Here is a 19,318-nt window from a genome sequence, read left to right as displayed (position 1 = left end):
CACTATGGTGTCCCCCCCTCCCAAGTCTGTCCTCTGTCTTGCCCGGCAACTGGTCATAACCTGGGGAGTAGCCACCCTTGCTCTAGAGTAGTGATAAATAATAATAATATAGAAGTTTTATATAGCACACGTATCTACCAAACAAGGTACTCAAGGCGCTAAGTATATATACAAACTTTCAGAAAGATAGGTTATTGCAGTGATGAATTCTGAAACCCGATTATGTAGCACCTCATAAGGGTTTACAAGGTGCTACGGTGCATACAGCAGCCACAGCCAGGAATACCGAGGCGAATCCCTTCTCTTTTCCATAAGTGCACTGGGTTCTTTTACATGCGTTACACAACACCTGGGACCATTGTCTTTATATCGGAAGGACGAAGCAATTGTCAAGTGTCTTGCTTAAGGATTCAAGTGGTAAAACCCTGGGGTATTCTTGAAACGTGCAACCAGACCCCAGTGGAGTAGGAACACAGTGTGAAAGTGCGCTGGGGTAACAGTGGGTATTCCACAGGGAGAAGAGATACAGTGTGGAAAGCAGCTTTTATCACCAATGCAATCCCTTTTCTTATGTTACCCTTGTTTGTTGTTTCAGTCTTAGTATGCTGTGGTGATGGTAGTGCCAGACGCTGTGGAGGTCAGGGTGATATTTTATCAGGAGCAATGGGAACTCTCAGCTTCTGGTCCCACCAGGCGCTCGCCGATCCAGATAGAACACCCAAGTAAGTTTATCGTTATTATTATTTAATCGGCGAGGGCCACAACCCTCAGTTTACGACTGAGTCACTACTTTTATATTCACATTCATAAATGCCATTTTGTTTAAAATGCATAATAAAGTATTATTAAAGGCAGTGGACACTATTGGTAATTACTCAAAATAATTAGTAGCATAAAACCTTACTTGGTGACGAGTAATGGGGAGAGGTTGATGGTATAAAACAATGTGAGAAACGGCTCCCTTTGAAGTGCCATAGTTTTCGAGAAAAAAAGTAATTTTCCACGAATTTGATGTCGAGATATCAGATTTAGAACTTGAGGTCTCGAAATCAACCATCTAAACACACGCAACTTCGTGTGACAAGGCTGTTTTTTCTTTCATTATTATCTCGCAAGTTCGATGACCGATTGAGCTCAAATTTTCACAGGTTGGTTATTTTATGCTTATGGTAATATACACCAACTGTGACTCTTTGACAATTACCAATAGTGTCCACTGCCTTTAAGAAACTCTGTAAAACTTCTGTTTTCCGACATCCTTGAGCTCTGTACGTGTGTTGCATTTTTATGACTGAGACAGTTTTCAGATATGAATTCGTGTCCATATATAGTGTGCATCTCCAGCTCAAGCTGGTCATTATCAACCGTTTAAACACCATCAACAGGACTACTTTCACTTTCACCTGCCAAAAGCATACCAAGTTCCCTGGCCAGGTCTTGGTAATTTTGGATATTTTCCATCTCCGTTAAAGCTACTCTTGTATCTCCCGGCATAGCTATGTTTTATTATTGCTGTTTCCCTTTTCTCATGAAAAGCAAGCTTGCCCTTATAAGAAAAAGTATCCACTATTAATTGTATTTTTTTTTCTTCCATCTATTTTTTTTTCAGTGAGTTCTTGAAACACTACACTCCCACTCTCTGTGCGGCGTACGGCGCCTGTCTCCTGACTAAACGCTGTAGTGCCCTCGCCTTCAAGAAGCACAAGCGCAGTACGATGACCTCTGACATGATGAAGCAAATCAGCCTCGCCTTCAGTACGCTGTTTGACGAATGATTCAACCAAGGAGTTAAGGTGAGGTCAAATCAAGGTCAAATTGTTGGGTAATTGTGGGGAGGGATTATGGCGTCCTTTACCGTGTAGCAATTTAGTTTTTCTCCCGTTCAAATCAACAACTGAGGATTCTAAGAAAAAAAATGTCTGACCCCCATCTTGTGATTGAGAAATAAGCATTTATGTATATGATGGAAGTCAAGGAACATGACGAAGATGGCATCAACATGATCTTAAATAGACTGGTCCCTAGGTATTCGTTGCACAGAACCAGTGATACCACTGGATACAACGGACATGTATTACAGTTAATGTACGTCCAAATCATGATGTTGTAAACATGTAGGTAGAAGCTTGATCTTAAATAGACGGGTCCCCTGTCTTCCAGGTATTGGCTGTACAGAACCAGCGATACCATTGGATACAACGGACATGTATTACAGTTAATGTACGTCCAAATCATGATGTTGTAAACGTGTAGGTAGAAGCTTGATCTTAAATAGACGGGTCCCCTGTCCTCCAGGTATTGGCTGTGCAGAACCAGCGATACCATTGGATACAACGGACATGTATTACAGTTAATGTACGTCCAAATCATGATGTTTATATGTTAATGTGTAGGTAGAAGCTTGATCTTAAATAGATTGGTCCCCTGTCTTCCAGGTATTGGCTGTGCAGAACCAGCGATACCATTGGATACAACGGACATGTATTACAGTTAATGTACGTCCAAATCATGATGTTGTAAACATGTAGGTAGAAGCTTGATCTTAAATAGACGGGTCCCCTGCCTCCAGGTATTGGCTGTACAGAACCAGCGATATCATTGGATACAACGGACATGTATTACAGTTAATGTACGTCCAAATCATGATGTTTATATGTTAATGTGTAGGTAGAAGCTTGATCTTAAATAGACTGGTCCCTTGTCCTCCAGGTATTGGCTGTGCAGAAACAGCGATACCATTGGATACAACGGACATGTATTACAGTTAATGTACAGCCAAATCATGATGTTTATGTGTTGGATGTGTAGGTAGAAGCTTGATCTTAAATAGATTGGTCCCCCCTGTCCTCCAGGTATTGGCTGTACAGAACCAGCGATACCATTGGATACAACGGACATGTATTACAGTTAATGTACGTCCAAATCATGATGTTGTAAACGTGTAGGTAGAAGCTTGATCTTAAATAGACGGGTCCCCTGTCTTCCAGGTATTGGCTGTGCAGAACCAGCGATATCATTGGATACAACGGACATGTATTACAGTTAATGTATGTCCAAATCATGATGTTTATATGTTAATGTGTAGGTACATGTAGAAACTTGATCTTAAATAGACGGCTCCCCTGCCTCCAGGTATTGGCTGTGCAGAACCAGCGATATCATTGGATACAACAGACATGTATTACAGTTAATGTACGTCCAAATCATGATGTTTAAATATGTTAATGTGTAGGTAGAAGCTTGATCTTAAATAGATTGGTCCCCTGCCAATGAATTATGACTTCAAATAATCAGGCTAGATCTGAAAGAGAAATGAATCTTCGATGTTTGTATTGTACGTTGCTCTTTTGGTTTCATCCATGTCATGGATGTGCTACCTTTGTAAAAAATCATAAACAGCTTTAATGTTTGCCCTGCCGAGTTTGTGAGCTGGCCTCATGAATATGCAAATAAGGCTTCACAAGCCTTGAATTAAGACTTCAGACAATCAGGCTAGATCTTAACAAAAAAAAGAATCTGGTTTTGTGTTGTTAATTGCTCTTTTGTTTCGTCCATGTCTTGGACAAATCATACACAGCTTTAATGTTTGCCCTGTCGAGTTTGTGAATTACATGTAGGTCCTATGCAAACAAGGCTCCTAGGCACCTAAACCTTGTTTGCCCAGTGTTACAAACAATTGAAATCAGGATTCACGCGGAGTAGATTTTGGGCATTCATGAGACTTTCCAGTTCTGAAAAGAACTGTCCTGCTTTTTAAGTACTACCTGGGCGGACAGTAGAAAATCAGCTGGGACCACTACTTTAGCTTATATTGGATCTTTTATTGTTCTGAATTGGTCTCTGACCTTGGAACCTTTCTTGAAAAGCTTTGATCATGTTTAAAACATATATGAAGTCTTTCCAAGGTACTAAAATAACTGGCTGTGATAAAATAATTGATACAAAGTTGATTGTCAAATAAAATATCTTCCGAAAATAGCTTTTGTAAGTTCTCTTGATTTTTAAGTGTCTTTAGTGTAGCTTTAGAAACTGGACACAAGCTCTGGTGTTCTTGATCAGCGAAGTGTGGGTTTGAGTCCAGGTCGTGACACTTGTGTATTAACCTTTAACTACATGTATGTCCTTCCGATGCATTTTAAAGAACCCAGTGCACATCATAAAGAGAAGGGGTTTGTCTCTGTGTTCCTGGTTTGATTGGCTGCATATTGCGCCACAGCACCTTGTTAACCATTACATGGTGCTATAACAGTATTAGTCTCATACTTGAAAACGTACATTGTAGCTATACAAACCTTGCAGGATAAATACTGTAGCGCTTAGAGATGTAGTAATAAATGCAGTATAAACTTTAAGTATTATTATCAGGCACGACATTCTTCCTAGTTTTAGTCCGTTTCTTATTTTTTTTTGCCCTTGGAAAAATCTGAACGATATTGTGATTTTTTTTCCCAAGTACCAAATATCATGCACTTTTACATTGACTTACTATTATTATTTTCTCTGTAGAGTTTTGATCAGTCTTTCTCAGTCAGAATTTTGTCTATGGTGAAAATTTAGCTTCTTGTTTAGGTGACCGTTCGTGTACTTTGTTCTCCATGTCTGCATATATTCCTTAATAGCGACATTGTTCTAGTGTGCCAAGTCAGTCTGAACGCCCTTTGGTAGTAGATGTTTTATTGTATCTGGTTCCAGTCGGCACTCGTATGCTATTGCATGTTCAGAATACCCCCATTATGCTTAGTACACCTCAGCAACTAGTGAAATTTACTACTCGACTAAGTCGCCTCTCAAATTGTGCCATCTGGAGTAGTGAAGCAACATTTTTTTTAAATAAAGCAGGGCCATTGGTGTTTACGTTTTCCACTGTGTTATCATCTGCTCTCATTGCACATAATTCACTCCTGTAATGTTGTTTCCTCCTGCAATTAGACATTGGTCTAACAATCGTTTCATGCTATGTCAGGGTCCATGGTTTTTTAGTACTCTAGAGGCAGTGGACACTATTGGTAATTACTCAAAATAATTATTAGCATAAAACCTTACGGGAGAGGTTGTTAGTATAAAACATTGTGAGAAACGGCCCCCTCTGAAGTAACGTAGTTTTCGAGAAAGAAAGTAGATTTCCACGAATTTTGAGACCTCAGAATTAGAGTTTGAGGTCTCAAAATCAAGCATCTGAAAGCACACAACTTCGTGTGATAAGTGTGTTTTTTCTTTCATTATTATCTCACAACTTTGCCGTTCAATTGAGCTAAATTTTTACCGGTTTGTTATTTTATGCCTGAGATTTATGTGTCTGTTTTGGGTTCTGCTTTTGTTTCCTTTTCCAAAGTTTTAAAGCATTGAGAAAAATTATGACCTTTTAGCTTACTTGTCGTATGGTTTTGAGAGTTGCTTGAAACATTTTGTAGATCAAGTTTTTGGCCAAGATATTAATCCCTACTCACTGTGAATGGAGATGTTTGTAATATTATTTACCTGTAGAAGTTTCAGCTTCATTAGTCTTCAAGTTTTTTGAGGACAAAAAAGTGCCAATCACAGAGCAATCGATTCAGGAGAGTTGCGTGAATATGTTGTCACGCTAAAATAACTATTGTCTCCCTATTGTCTCACTGAGAGACAAACATTTTTTGTGTGAAATTGTTTTACTCATTTCTCAAAAACTACAGCACCTCAGCAAATAATATTTGAAGGGAAGCTTTCTACCATCATTATCTTTAAGCCATATAAGTTTAACGGAAATCTGTGGACGTTTGTTTTTTATTTCGTACACAAAGTCCCAAACCTGTTAAGACTTGTGTCTGTTTTCCTCACAGAAAATTTCAATCATTTATCCCAAATCTCTATGGATGAGTATTTTTGTGGTTGGTTCTACCTCTGTTTCCCTATTCTTTACCTGAGTTCTAAACCATTAAGAAAAATAATGGCCTTGTAGCTTACTTGCCCAACTGTTTTTGAGAGTTTTGTGTTTAAGACTCGTGTCTTTTTTTTCCTAATGAAGATTTAAATTCTTCAGTGACCAGTTGAGTCTGTCATCATTTGTCCTAAATATGTAAAGATGAACAGTGATGTTATCTAGTCATCTTTGCTCAAGTCAAGTCAAATCACAGTCATTTTGCATACACTCCTACACAGAGCTGCCCTAATCAAATTAGAATCACTCTTTCTGTGTGCAAACATTCCCGTCTATATAGATTGGTGCACCCACATCATGTCTGCATTTTCGGCCTTATGACAAGGTGACATGAGCAGCACTCAAAAACATCGGTGCCCAAGACTCAATTTTGCCACATTTATTTTAAAGTCAGTGGACACTATTGGTAATTGTCAAAGACCAGTCTTCTCACTTGGTGTATCTCAACATATACATAAAATAACCAACCTGTGAAAATTTGAGCTCAATTGGTCGTCGAAGTTGCAAGATAATAATGAAAGAAAAAACACCCTTGTCACACGTAGTTATGTGCTTTCAGATGCTTGATTTCGAGACCTCAAATTCTAAACTTGAGGTGGAAAATTACTTCTTTCTCGAAAACTACGTCACTTCAGAGGGAGCTGTTTCTTACAATGTTTTATACCATCAACCTCTCCCCATTACTCGTTACCAAGTAAGGTTATGTGCTAATAATTATTTTGAGTAATTACCAAACGTGTCCACTGCCTTTAAACAATATTTGCATTGTCGCAAAATCAAACGAATTCAAGTCAAGTGCAAATTTTCAGTTTTTTTTGCACAAGTCAAGTCACAAGTCATTTTCCCTCATTTTAAGTTTAGTCGGAAGTCATTTTCCCCCCAAGTTAAGTCTAGTTGGAAGTGAATTTTGCGACTCTAGTCCAAGACACTGACTCGAGTCAACAACCCTAAAAATTTGTGATTTTGTTTTTGTTCCTTTCCTCAAATTTTAAACACTTGAGATCTTGTACCTAAGGCTTTGTCTAAAGTGTTTTGAGAGTATAATCATTTATCTAGAATCGCTAGAGATGTTTGGGTTTCTTTTTGGTTCTATGATACTTCACAGAGGCAACAAAGGTGATTGCCTCCATGCCCCCTGGTCAATGCCTTGGTGCCCTTGCTGCCCTTATAATTGTTTTCTGAGTCTTGGAAATTATTGCTGCTCTCATTGTTTACTGCAAACCTTATCAGATTTTAACTCCACCATTTAAAGTTTCAAATCCTACTCATGATGTTACATGATGTTACTGCACTACTGGTTTTTGACTACCACTAACATTGACCACATGCTTTAAATAACAAAACTACTTTGGATAACTAGAATCTTGGTTCAACTCAAATCAAATACCTTTTATTTCAGTATCGCACTTTATTTTTTTAAAGACTTTACAAAGAATGCAAAAGAGAGTTCCTTTTGCAAAATAATGTTACGTTAAAAGTTTTTCATGAATATAAATTGTCAATCAAAGTCACGTATTCAGTGTTGGTCTAAAGTTGGTGTGCGACTTGGCATCCGTTGTTCAAGGGTTTTGATACCTTCTCACTGTGAGTGAAGATGTATGTCATATCATTTTCATGTAGAAATTTCAGTTTCATCAAGTTTTTGAACAAAAACACATGAAAATCACAGAGCTATGTTTTCAGAAAGAGTCGCTTAAATTCGTTGTACATACAACATGCTCAAATATTTTTTTGTCTCACTAAAACAATAAAAGACTTTCATGAAATTGTTTTATTCATTTCTCAAATTTTTCCTGTGCAATAGTTAATTGCTTAATACAAACTGTTTTCCCATTATTAGTGCCCTGATTTATTTGCTTATTTGTCTCTTGTAAAGCGCTCAAGTACTCTGTGTAAGAGCGCGCTATTAATGCATATTATTGTTATTATTTGTAAGGATGATTCCCGTAAATGATAAAAATGGTTTAATGTCTTTATTTCGAGTCCCTCATTCTGTTTCCATGGTTTCTTCTTGTGGGTGAGAGATGGAGATTGTTCACACATCGTTAGTGATAATTCCTTGTCGTCACCTCTTGAGAACTGACAGAAACGCCTCTTTCGGCACCTCCACATTGCCAAACATCTTCATCCTCTTCTTGCCTTCTGACTGCCTCTTTAATAGTTTCATCTTTCTTGTGATGTCTCCTCCATACTGAAAACCATTCCACACAAAAACAAATTACAATGTAAACAATGGATTAGCCTTAATGATCTCTAGGGCAAGATTTTGTAGCGCTACTTAACGATAAGCAAAGTTCCAGCTAAGTGTAGCAGAAAAATTGATTTTTAACCTCGGCGTATTTCACATATTGGCAATAAACGAGGCGACCATCTTGCGCATTTACAATTGATTTGTATTGTTACATCATTCATTTTGTAATGGGTGTGTTCATTTAGCTTCCCTGGGTCTCCCCCGCGGTGCTCGCTCGGGTGAGCCCCTGACAAGAGCTAAACGAACGACCACTCACCGCTCTCGTATTGACGTCATGCACCTAGGGCCAGCCCCCAAGTGACCCACTCCACAAGCAGGGCACTTGGGGCTGACCCGGGTGAGCCCCTGGAATGACGTCAAAGCTATTCCAACGTACTGGGGCAGTCCAGGTTTGACCCAGGGAAGCTAAACGAACGCACCCACAGAAAGGTTAGCATACCTTTTTCGTGTGCTTATAGATGAAATAAAGATCACACAGTAAGCACAAAATTTGCCGCTAAATTGTGATGGTCACTTACACATTTTGCTAAGACGTTCTTCTTCAACGCTTTGATATTCTCCCTAGCCATGATCTTGCTTCCTACGGCAGCCTGTATTGCCACTTCATACATCTGTCTTGGTATCGTATTGCTGAGTTTAGAACAGATGGCTTTCCCAGCTAGTCTGGCGTTGTCTCGATGGACGATACTGGCTAGCTCCTCGACCTCCCGACCGTTGAGGAGGATGCTTAGCTTGATCAGATCGGCCGTCTGGTAGCCGCAATCTTCATAATCAAAACTGAAAGCAAGGAGAATCAAATGAAATTTACCCAAGCAGCTTTCCTTGCGGTTTATTACTTGATATTTGAAATAAGAAGTTGTGACAATTCCATTTAGGGGCACTTTGTAAAATCTTAAAGTCTTTGAGAATCGTTTGAAGGGGCACCAGGCCCATTTGGATGTTGTTTTAGCTAACTTTTTGCTGACAATGCCTGCAGGGGCACTTAACGTCTTTGAGAAACATTTGTGGGGCACCAAGGCCCAATTTGGATGTTGTTTTAGATAACTTCCATGCTGACAATGCCTAGCAAGGGGCACTTAACGTCTTTGAGAAACATTTGTGGGGCACCAAGGCCCAATTTGGATGTTGTTTTAGCAAACCTCTATGCTGACAATGCCTATCAGGGGCACTTGATAAACTCTTGAAGGGGCACCAATGCCATTTGGTGTTGTTCTAGCTAACTTTTCTTGCTGACAATTCCCTGCAGGGAACTAAAAGTCTTTAAGAAATGTTTGAAGGGGCACCAAGGCCATTTCTGTGTCTTTACCTTGCATACCCAGATGAGATAGATTTGAGTTGGTCAAAGAAATCCACTACGACCTCGTTCAAGGGTAGTTTATATTTGAGAAGTACTCGTCTGCTGTCAATGTACACGTACTCCACTTGCTCTCCTCTCTTGTTCTGAAGATAACAATTCAAAGGCACTGGACACTATTAGTAATTACTCAAAATAACTGTTAGCATAAAAACTGTGAGAGATGGCTCCCTCTGAAGTAACATAGTTTTTGAGAAAGAGGCAATTTCTCACTCAAATGTTAAAAGACAAATCAAATCAGGAACATCAGGGCAAACCCATTTGCTCAGCACATTTTTCCGCTAAAATAAAAATGATAATAATAATTATGGTTCCTTATATCTGTCGCTCAGTGACACTCAAGGTGCTTCAACATTCAATGTTTTCCTGCAAAGTTCAACTCCCAAGATGCATTGCGGCACAATAATATAGTAAAACTTGTTTGGGAAGGATTGTGTTTCGTAAGTAAACTATGTTGTCGTGAATAGTCGTGGGCGACACAACTGGTTCAACAAGCTGGAAGTCGTGACTATTTTTGTAGTAGTCGCGGCAGCACTATTAATCAAGTAGTTGAATAACAGTAGTCTCGACTGGACTACATGTAAGCAATAATAGTTGTGACTTTGACATTAGTCGCACTAGTCGCCAAGGCTTTAATATGGCCCCGGTTGTATCTATGTTCGTTGTCCCTTACCAAGCATAGTGTGAAGACTTTGCTGATGTATTCATCTGGTGTGATAATGGTCCCTAGAACTAATGGCTCCATGTACTCTGTGACTTGCTGTGAATCGGGGAACTGTCATAAAGAAGTAACAAACATTGTACTAAATAGATGGAAATTTGCAGCGGGGATACAGAAAAATAATTTGGGTTTTACCCATATATACACCGATGTACATTGTACTCAGTACTTTCCCGAGCTCTGTGAAAAAATCTCAGGCATATTACTTGGGTGGGATTCAAACCTACGACCTTTGCAGTTCTACAGTGGCTTACGAACTAGAGCACTGAAATTACCAGGTAGCTAATACACATCAATTACATTTAACAAAGTCTCTTAAGATGAGCTTTCCCACAAGGGGTATAAACGCCAAAATGGCAACAGCCAATATCTCTCATACAAACTTTGGTTTATTATATGTGATTATTTCACAAACCAATAAATTGTGCTTTAGTAACTAGATAAAACTTTTTATAGTCATTGTAAAATCAGCAGTTAGCTTGGTGGAACTATTTTTTTTATTGATAACTGCAAGGGGAGGACACTCCAGCTTCGCCACACACTTAATTTGTATTGGAACTTTGCAAAGGGCACCACAGCAAAAGCACAAGCACCATGGCAATTGGCGTGGGTGCTGTGTGTTAATTCAAGGCCTGCTCTCTTGGTGGTGCTTCATTATACTTTGAACCTTGTTCGATTTAAACAAAATTTATCCTTTAAAACAAAATTGGTGTACCAGTGATGGGTTGTAAACAGTGATCTCCTCATTGCTCCCGTACAGCTGCCTGTTTGCTTTAGTATCCTTCAATCGTGCTTTGTAGGGTACGCTAGGCACGGTGACGATGACGTTAGCGTTGAATTCCTGCTCTAGTCTCTGGTTGAATACATCCATGTGGAGAAGACCAAGAAAGCCAAGGCGCCAACCCTGGCCCAATGCTGGGCTGTAAACAAAACCAAACACTGTGTCATCTAGTAATGATAATGGTGGCTTCTTATATCGCGCATATCCGTTACTCAGTATGCTCAAGGCGCTTGAGCGTACAGTTTTTAGACATAATGCAATGTAATAGTTTCCAAAGTACTGTGGTGCAATATGCTGCCAATCAAACTGGGGTGAACCCCTTCTCTTTTCACGTATACGTTACACAACAAAAATTAGGACCTGAGAAGCGTTACTGCAATAACGTTTTTCAGATAGCTTATTTCAATTGCAGATTATTCTTCCTGCGGTGGGTTCCAATTACCAATTGTACAGTTTACAAATCCTTTGGTGCTTTCAGATGCATAATGAAAGGCTTCAGGCCCGAAGTCTTTTTTGTTATTTGAGTGAGAATTTACCTCTTTCTGAAAAACTACATGTATGTTACTTCTGAGGGAGTCGTTTCTCAATTAAATTTTATGCTCAAATATATTTTGAAAAATTACCAATAGTGTCCTGTGTTTTTAATTCAGGATTCATATTGTACCTGCTGTCTTGATTGACGGACACACTACTGTCGTTCAATGTCAGTCTATCAATTGCAGATCTCAGACCGAGGTATTCAGACTGGTCGATGGGAAACAGCCCTGCAAACACCTACATGTAGAACAATAACATACATTGTGTTATAGAAAATGAAATACTAGTTCTTACTGTCTTTGCATATAACAATGTATGTAATATAATTTCCTGTAAAAGTTTCAGCTTCATTGGTCATAACGTTTTTGAAACAAATAAGTGAAAATCACAGCAAGTTTTTCAGGAGTCGCATAAATCCATTGTACATGCTAAGAATACTTTTGTGAAATTGTTTTACTCGTTTCTCAAAATACTGCAGCACCTTGCAAGTAATATTTCAAGGGAAGCTTTCTACGATCATTATCTTTAAACTGTGTAGGTTTAATGTCAATCTGTTGACTTTTTTGTTTTGTGTCGTGCAAATAGTACCTAAACCCTTTAAGCACACAGTTTGATACATTTTGAAATACTTTGAAATATTTGGGAAGATGGTATGTTTTTCCTTGAAAATTTAGGAAGTTTAAAATACCATGGGTCTAGCGGCTTTAAATCCAGGCAGAGGTTCGACGGCTTTGTTCTGGTGGTAAATGGTGTCACCGATCCGAGCTTCTTTGATGTTATGCATACCAGCAATCATGAACCCAACCTGGCCTGCGAGTCTGTTATTGTAGAAACCAAAAATCAAATTTGTTAAACATCGCTTTTAAAAGTACTTTGTTCATGAATGTGCACACAATGGACTTACACAGAAAAGGGACTTTATGCAGTAAACCGAAACAAACAAAAGTTAGCTCTTGAAAACCTGAGATATAAGATAAGTTTTGAGATGAGATTTTATTTGTTGTACTAAGACAATATCTAAGATTTAGTGCTAGAGAGTTCCAGATGGTGGCAAAGCTGAAGAAAAAGACCTGTCACCCATGAGTGTCAAGACTTGGGTTCATTGAGGGGAAGCATGGGGACGGAGTGTAAACTTGAAGTAGTCTGAGATAAATTATGAGCAACAACAACACTAGGTTCTTCTATTGCGCTTTATCACACCCCTAGGGGCTCATCAAAGCGCTCAGTATTTTGTCCTGCAATGGGCGGAGCTACGTTTTTCTAAGTATGATACGTATTTTTTTAAAGCACTGTGTAATGGTTTACAATGGTGTTGTGGCGCAATATGCGGCCAATCAAACCAGGAACACTGGGGCGTACCCCCTTCTCTTTTCGATAAGTGCATTGGTTTTTATTCATGTGCATTACATAACACACAGGACCCACGGCTTTATGTCCCATCCAAAGGACGAAGCAATAGTAAAATGTCTTGCTTACAGACACACAAGTGTCATGACTGGGACTCGAACCCACCAGAGTTTGATTCCGGTGCTCTTAACCGCTGGGCCAATACACGCCATGGAATTGAAACAGTGGCTTCCAATTGTCAAACGTATACAATGCCTTTAATAAAGGAGTCTGTAATATTTATCTGTTGTCTTGACTGACACACTGGGACTCGATCCCACACTCGCTTCTCTTAACCGCTCGGCCACAACACTTCCAAACCCATACAAAACCACAGACCATTCTTAATCCATGATGTTATTATTACTTACAGTTGAGTGCAGGAGACCTGTTCAGGATGCATGATACCTAAGTCATGTACGTCATACGACTTGTTAGAGTGAGCTGCCGTGATTTTATCTCCCTTGGTCAGTTTGCCGTCAATGACTGCTATACTTGTAATGGCTCCTCTGTATTGGTTGTACCAGGAATCAAAGATCAGTGCTTTGAGTGGTAGGTTCGGGTCGCTCTGTGGTCTGCATGATAAGAGAATTAAGAGCATCAAATTCAAAATCTGGTGGTTAAGTTATTGAAGTGTGGGTTTGGGTCCCGGTCGTGACACTTGTTTCATTGAGCAAGATGCTTTACTATAATTGCTTCTCTTCACCCAGGGGTATAAATGGGTACCTGTGAGGGTAGAGGTTGACATTGTTTACGAAAAAGCCTTCTGTGTGGATGACCAGGGCACTTATGTAAAGCGCATTGATACGGTTTTTGTAATATATGCGCTTTATAACTTTATATAAGAACTAGTTATTATAAGACCTACATGTAGTTTACAAACTGGGAAACTAGGTTTGGTTCACTCTGAGTTCTCAAAATGTTTTTACCCCAAATAAACAAATCAAAAAACTTTGCCTGGATAGGTAGTAACCCTCCTACTGCCAGACAGTTTAATATCATCCACAACGGTTAGAAATGATAAACTTGATGTATAAATGCAATGGCATATCTCCCAAGTTAGAACTGACATTACACAACAAACTATGTTGTCAACCGTCAACCCTCCTACTGTCTGACCATTCATTATCACCCACCCTGGTGCTGAATGATGAATAAACTATGTCGGCCTGAAACACTTGTATCTTGTGGCAAATGCAGTACACAGTCAACCCTCCTACTGTCTGACCATTCAATATCATTCTCCCTGGTTTTGAATGATGGATACACTTTGCCAGCCTGCCACAAAAGCAGAAGGAAATACATACGGTGGTATTCTGTCTATGACTGCTGGTAATATTTCATCAACTCCCGTTCCAAGCTTTGCTGAAATCGACAAGATGTCTTCTTGGCTGATATCAAAAAGCGTCTTAATCTGATTGGCTGCTGACTCTGGGTCGGCAAACTTCAAGTCAATCTAGAAAAGATATAAAGACAAGGAATATTAAACTGTACTCCCAACCTATGCTTGCTTGCTCACATACAACCTCTATCCTCCAATTTATCTGTCTGAAATTTCATATTTGATGAGAAATAAATAATCTAATTTCGAGTATTGAGTTTATCGCTCAGTGAGCATTTTATTCATTTTTGATTTGGCATCGATGCAATGCAACATTTGTTATCGGTTTTTCAATTCTCTCTCGTGACCCTGGCCAGATGGCCGATTGATCTCGAACTTCTACGGGTTTGTCAGTTTAAGTATATGGTGGATTACATAAAGTGATACACTGCCAGCAAAACCAATTCTGTAATGTTCCTTTGAATAATTGTTAGCATAAAAACTTTGGTAATGAGCAATTAAGAGCCATTGATACATGTAGTTTAAGACATTGTGAGAAATGACTCCCTCTGAAGTAGTTTTTGAGAAAGAGGTAGTTTCTCACTCAAATGTTAAAAGACGTTAGGACTTGAAGCTTTTTATTGGCATCTGAAAGTACACAAATTTGTGCAACTCGGTTTTTTTTTCTGTCATTATTCTCTTGCAACTTTGATGAGCAATTGAGCCAAAATGTTCACAGCTTTGTTATTTTATGTTTATGTTGGGAAACACCTAATGAGAATACTGGTCTTTGAACATTACCAAAGATGTCCAGTGCCTTTAAAATGGTCTCTATGTCCTGTCAACAGGTCATAGGGGAACCTCACCTTATTTAAAACTGGGATAATGGTGAGGTCTGATTCAAATGCTAGGTAGAAGTTTGCCACTGTCTGTGCCTGAACCCCTTGGTTTGCATCAACTAGGAGTAGAACCCCCTGACAGGCTTTTAAAGATCGGGATACCTCATAGTTGAAGTCAACATGGCCCTGAAAGAAAGAGGCAGAAAATGCAGAAATAATATTTTGTTGTTTGGTAAAGTTATGTTGTTTTATACCCATAGAAATAACAATTACATGGTGAGGTATCAATACATGTTTGGTTTGCGGTAACACTGTGTGTATATCTACTTGCTTGGTAGAATTTGCTCTTTAGAAAACTGTCTTGCTTTCCATTCTACTACCGTGGAGTCTCCCGACGATGACAAGAGCAAGCTAGTCGAAATGTTTAGACCAACTAAAAACTTGCTCTGTGGTAGTTAAGTTAAAGCCATTGGACCCTTTCGGTATAAAACAGTATTGTCCAAGGCCCACACTTCGTGTATCACAACTTCTATATAAAATAACAAACCTGTGGAAATTTAAGCTCAATCGGTCATCTGAGTCGGGAGGAAATAACGGGAAAACCCACCCTTGTATTCGCACGTTTAGCCGTGTCATGACATGTATTTAAAATAAATCCGTAATTCTTTATATAGAGAATTGATATTGTTTTACTGTTTTCTCAAAAAGTAATGCATTTCATGGAATAATATTTCAAGAGAAGTCTTTCACCATTACCTTTTGTAAACCCTGTAAGTTATTTGTAAATCTGTGAACTTTTTTTTCTTTCTGTATACCAAAGGGTCCAATGCCTTTAATAACAAAAAGTCCCCTCGATCCACTAAAAGCCAATTTTCTACCTCTGTCCAGGTAGAAGTTAAAAAGGCAGGACAGTTCTTTTCAGAACTGAGAAGTCTCCCAGATTCCCTAAATTTACTCCGCGGTAGTAGAATAGTAAGCAGAATTGTAAGTTCTCAAAAGAACATAATTCACTTGGCAAGTAGATAAACCGCATACCAAATATATGAATTGATACTTCACTATGCAATGCCTCAAATCCCATATATGTTTACATTGTTTTATACCCATAGAGAAAAGTTATCTCTTGTTTATCTCAGCCTGTGCAGATGATGTAGCAAGTGTTATGCCAAAATGAGATTTCAAAAGTGTCTTGACAATGTAAAGCATGTCACCACCCCCCCTCATTTATTTGACTGTATGTAACAATAGGCCTGTGGGTTAGAGTAATAAGTAAAGATTGTGTTTTTATAAGCTGTTATCCTGCTATAATCATTGTATTCAGCAGTATGCTGCGATTTTGATTTGTAATAAAATTAAATAAAAATAAATTCACTTCGGTCCCGTGTTTTGTGTAACGCATGTTAACAAAAAACAGTGCACTTATCGAAAAGAGAAGGGGTTCCCCCTTGATGTTCTTAGTTTGATTGGCAGCATGTTGGCCACAGCACCTTATAAACCATTACATGATGCTATGCAAAAGGAGTAGGTCTCATAGTTCAAACGTAGTCCCTCATACCTTGCAGGAAAGTACTGTATGTTAAAGCACCTTGAGTGTCACTGATTGACGGATATGCGCGCTATATAACAATCCACTACTGTTATTATTATTGATTAATTTTGGTTTTTACCCATACACCGATGTGTGTTAGCACTGTATACTCAGTACTTTCCCGAGTCCTTTGAAAAAAATATCACAGGCATGTTACTCAGGTGGGATTCGAACCCACGACCCTTGCAATTCTAGAGCAGTGTCTTACCAACTAGACTACCGAGGTTGCCCGGCAGCTAGAGGCAGTTTGAATCCTATGTTTTGGCAGCGGGTACCGCAACGATATAATAGATGTTAAATTTGCATCTGGGATAAAGAATATTAATTTTGGTTTTTACCCATACACCAATGTGTGTTAGCACTGTATACTCGGTACTTTCCCGAGTCCTGTGAAAAAATATCACAGGCATGTTACTCGGGTAATTATTATTGATGTAGTTTATACACACACCGGAGTGTCTATTAGATTGAGTAGATACTTCTGTCCCTTGTAGGTGTAGAACATGGAGGCTGTTTGAGCTTTGACCGTGATACCTCGTTCCTTTTCCACTTGAAGCTTGTCCAGCACTTGTTTGTTATCTGAAGTCTTGGAGATGGTCCCTGAAAAGTTATAAGTCAAGGGAAAGTTAATGCGATACAGACCTGATGCTTTGTTTTTTTGAAAGGGCAAGGGCGCGTAGGCATTTTCTCCTTGGTAAAGGGCACCCTATGATGAAATTGTAACTTCGTACTGGGGCATTTCAAGGGCACCAAGGCAATGACCAGTGGGCATGATTGCAATCACCTTCGTTGCCTCAGGCTTGCATCAATCATGAATTGCAAAAGTACACTTCCCCCCCAAAAAACAAAAGTTATTCTGGTTATTTGAATAAGTTATTTGTACCCAGGCCTTGAACTTCGTCCTTGATAAGGGGCACAATAATTTTATGTTGGTAAGGGCGGCTTCTTTAGCTATGATAAAAATGTAAATTTGTATTGAGTGTCGCGGCCGAGTGGTTAAGAGCATCAAATTCAAGTTCTGGTGCTAATTCACCGGAGTGTGGGTTCGAATCCCGGTCGTGACACTTGTGTCCTTGAGCAAGATACTTTACTATAATTGCTTCTCTTCACCCAGGGGTATAAATGGGTACCTGAGAGGGTAGAGGTTGATATTGTGAATGAAAAGCTTTCGGAGCGCCACGGCAGCTCGGGGCTGTATACTCCCTAAATGGGAGCTGAGAAAGATTAAAGGGATGTTTATTGGCCCTTTGACCAGGGGACTAATGTAAAGCGCATTGATACGGTTTATTGTGAAATGCGCTATATAAGAACTTGTTATTATTATTATTATTATTGGACATTTTTAAAGGGCACCGAAGCAAAAGCTCAGGGCACTATGGCTATTGCTGTGGGTTAATTACCTGTGAGCTCCAAAAGCCTGTCGGCCAGTGTGCTTTTGCCATGGTCAACGTGTGCGATGATACTGAAGTTTCGAATGTTCTCTACCGGATAGTCTGACAAATTCATGTCCTGAAGCAAAAATACAAGAAAAGAAATAATTCAAACTAATTGTAATATGAAGGATGCAGTCATAATGAATTGAAAGATGATGAAGTGTAATTTCTGGAGATAAATATTCTAATATGCTGAAAGCGCATCAAAGCACAACATAAATTTTATCGATCCAATGTGGACATTGATGCAGATTTGATGCCAAATATGTTTCTTTCTTTCTTTCTTTTTTTTTTGGGGGGGGGGGATGTATCTGACACAATCGCACCCCCATATTAAGCAGCAACATCTCCTGTGTTCCTCGGCCTCAGGTGAGTTTAAAGTATTTTATAGCGGTCTTTTATGGATGGAGCAGTTCTCTGTGAATCTTGTAGGGCATTTATACATAGTTCTCCCTTAACATTTAAAACACCTGAGGATCAGCCACAATTCTCTCCAATCCAAGTGGTCCTGCTTGCTTATGCTAGTTTAGTGTTGTAACACTAATACTATAGAGTGTATCTTGTTTCGTTTGGCAAAATGGACAAATGTCAATGACCAAACTGACGAACTAGGATGATTAGCGACCCATGATTGAGGCAGAGTGGAGTGGTGCCAACTAACCAAGCTACCAACGAACACATACACCCGGTTTTTCCCAATTAAAAGCAGAGCAAACTGGATGTGATACCCATGAATTGTGTTGTTAGATTAGAAAGTCAATATTTTATTATTTTTTTGTATTTTTAATTATACAAATACAATAGTATTAGTAAATACCATATTACTCGTAAAGAAAGATCAACCCACTTATTCACGGAATAACTTGCCGACTCTAGCCCCCATATAAATAGTGCCAATTCACTTCATTTGGCACAATTTCTGGGGCTATACTTACTCCATCTGATTGACTGTTTGACTTCCTCTGTGATGTGGATGTGTAGAACGATTTGGGAGTTTGACCGAGTCCCGCTAACGATGGCGATTTAATTACTTTATCACGATATAAATTCAGTAATCTTCTAAATTTATTGCTGTGACGAAGGCGAAACGTATGATGTGTCATCAGTAACATTTTGATGTATGTAGAAAGCCAGATTTTGTACAAAATCCACACAAGATTTTTAACGATCGAAAAAGGGTTCCCTCCCAATGG

General features: G+C 39.1%; 2 protein-coding genes across 2 annotated transcripts in view; one reads left to right on the top strand and one right to left on the bottom strand.

Annotated features, from left to right (window-relative positions):
* The window catches only part of LOC139936062 (ATP-dependent (S)-NAD(P)H-hydrate dehydratase-like), a 26,180-nt gene extending 12,724 nt beyond the window's left edge, over positions 1-13,456 (top strand). The window contains exons 8-10 of the mRNA XM_071930782.1: positions 596-722; positions 1,610-1,793; positions 13,318-13,456. Of these exons, the coding sequence (XP_071786883.1) occupies positions 596-722; positions 1,610-1,775 (293 nt within the window). The 3' untranslated portion in view covers positions 1,776-1,793; positions 13,318-13,456. The remainder of the gene's footprint in view (positions 1-595; positions 723-1,609; positions 1,794-13,317) is intronic.
* LOC139936061 (translation factor Guf1, mitochondrial-like) lies at positions 7,524-19,318 on the bottom strand. The gene is made up of 13 exons (XM_071930781.1): positions 19,061-19,318; positions 18,093-18,201; positions 17,144-17,292; positions 15,132-15,290; positions 14,252-14,400; positions 13,316-13,519; positions 12,247-12,376; positions 11,686-11,795; positions 10,956-11,160; positions 10,193-10,294; positions 9,472-9,605; positions 8,684-8,942; positions 7,524-8,105 (listed from the first exon to the last, which is right to left on the bottom strand). Exons 1-13 carry the CDS (start codon positions 19,235-19,237, stop codon positions 7,980-7,982), a joined length of 2,013 nt encoding a protein of 670 aa, XP_071786882.1. The 5' UTR covers positions 19,238-19,318; the 3' UTR covers positions 7,524-7,979.

Source organism: Asterias amurensis, chromosome 4 (genome assembly GCF_032118995.1).
Source record: "Asterias amurensis chromosome 4, ASM3211899v1".
In the NCBI taxonomy this organism is placed as follows: Eukaryota; Metazoa; Echinodermata; class Asteroidea; order Forcipulatida; family Asteriidae; genus Asterias; species Asterias amurensis.
Note: the sequence above shows the minus strand (reverse complement) of the source record. Positions and strands in the feature narration are given on the sequence as shown.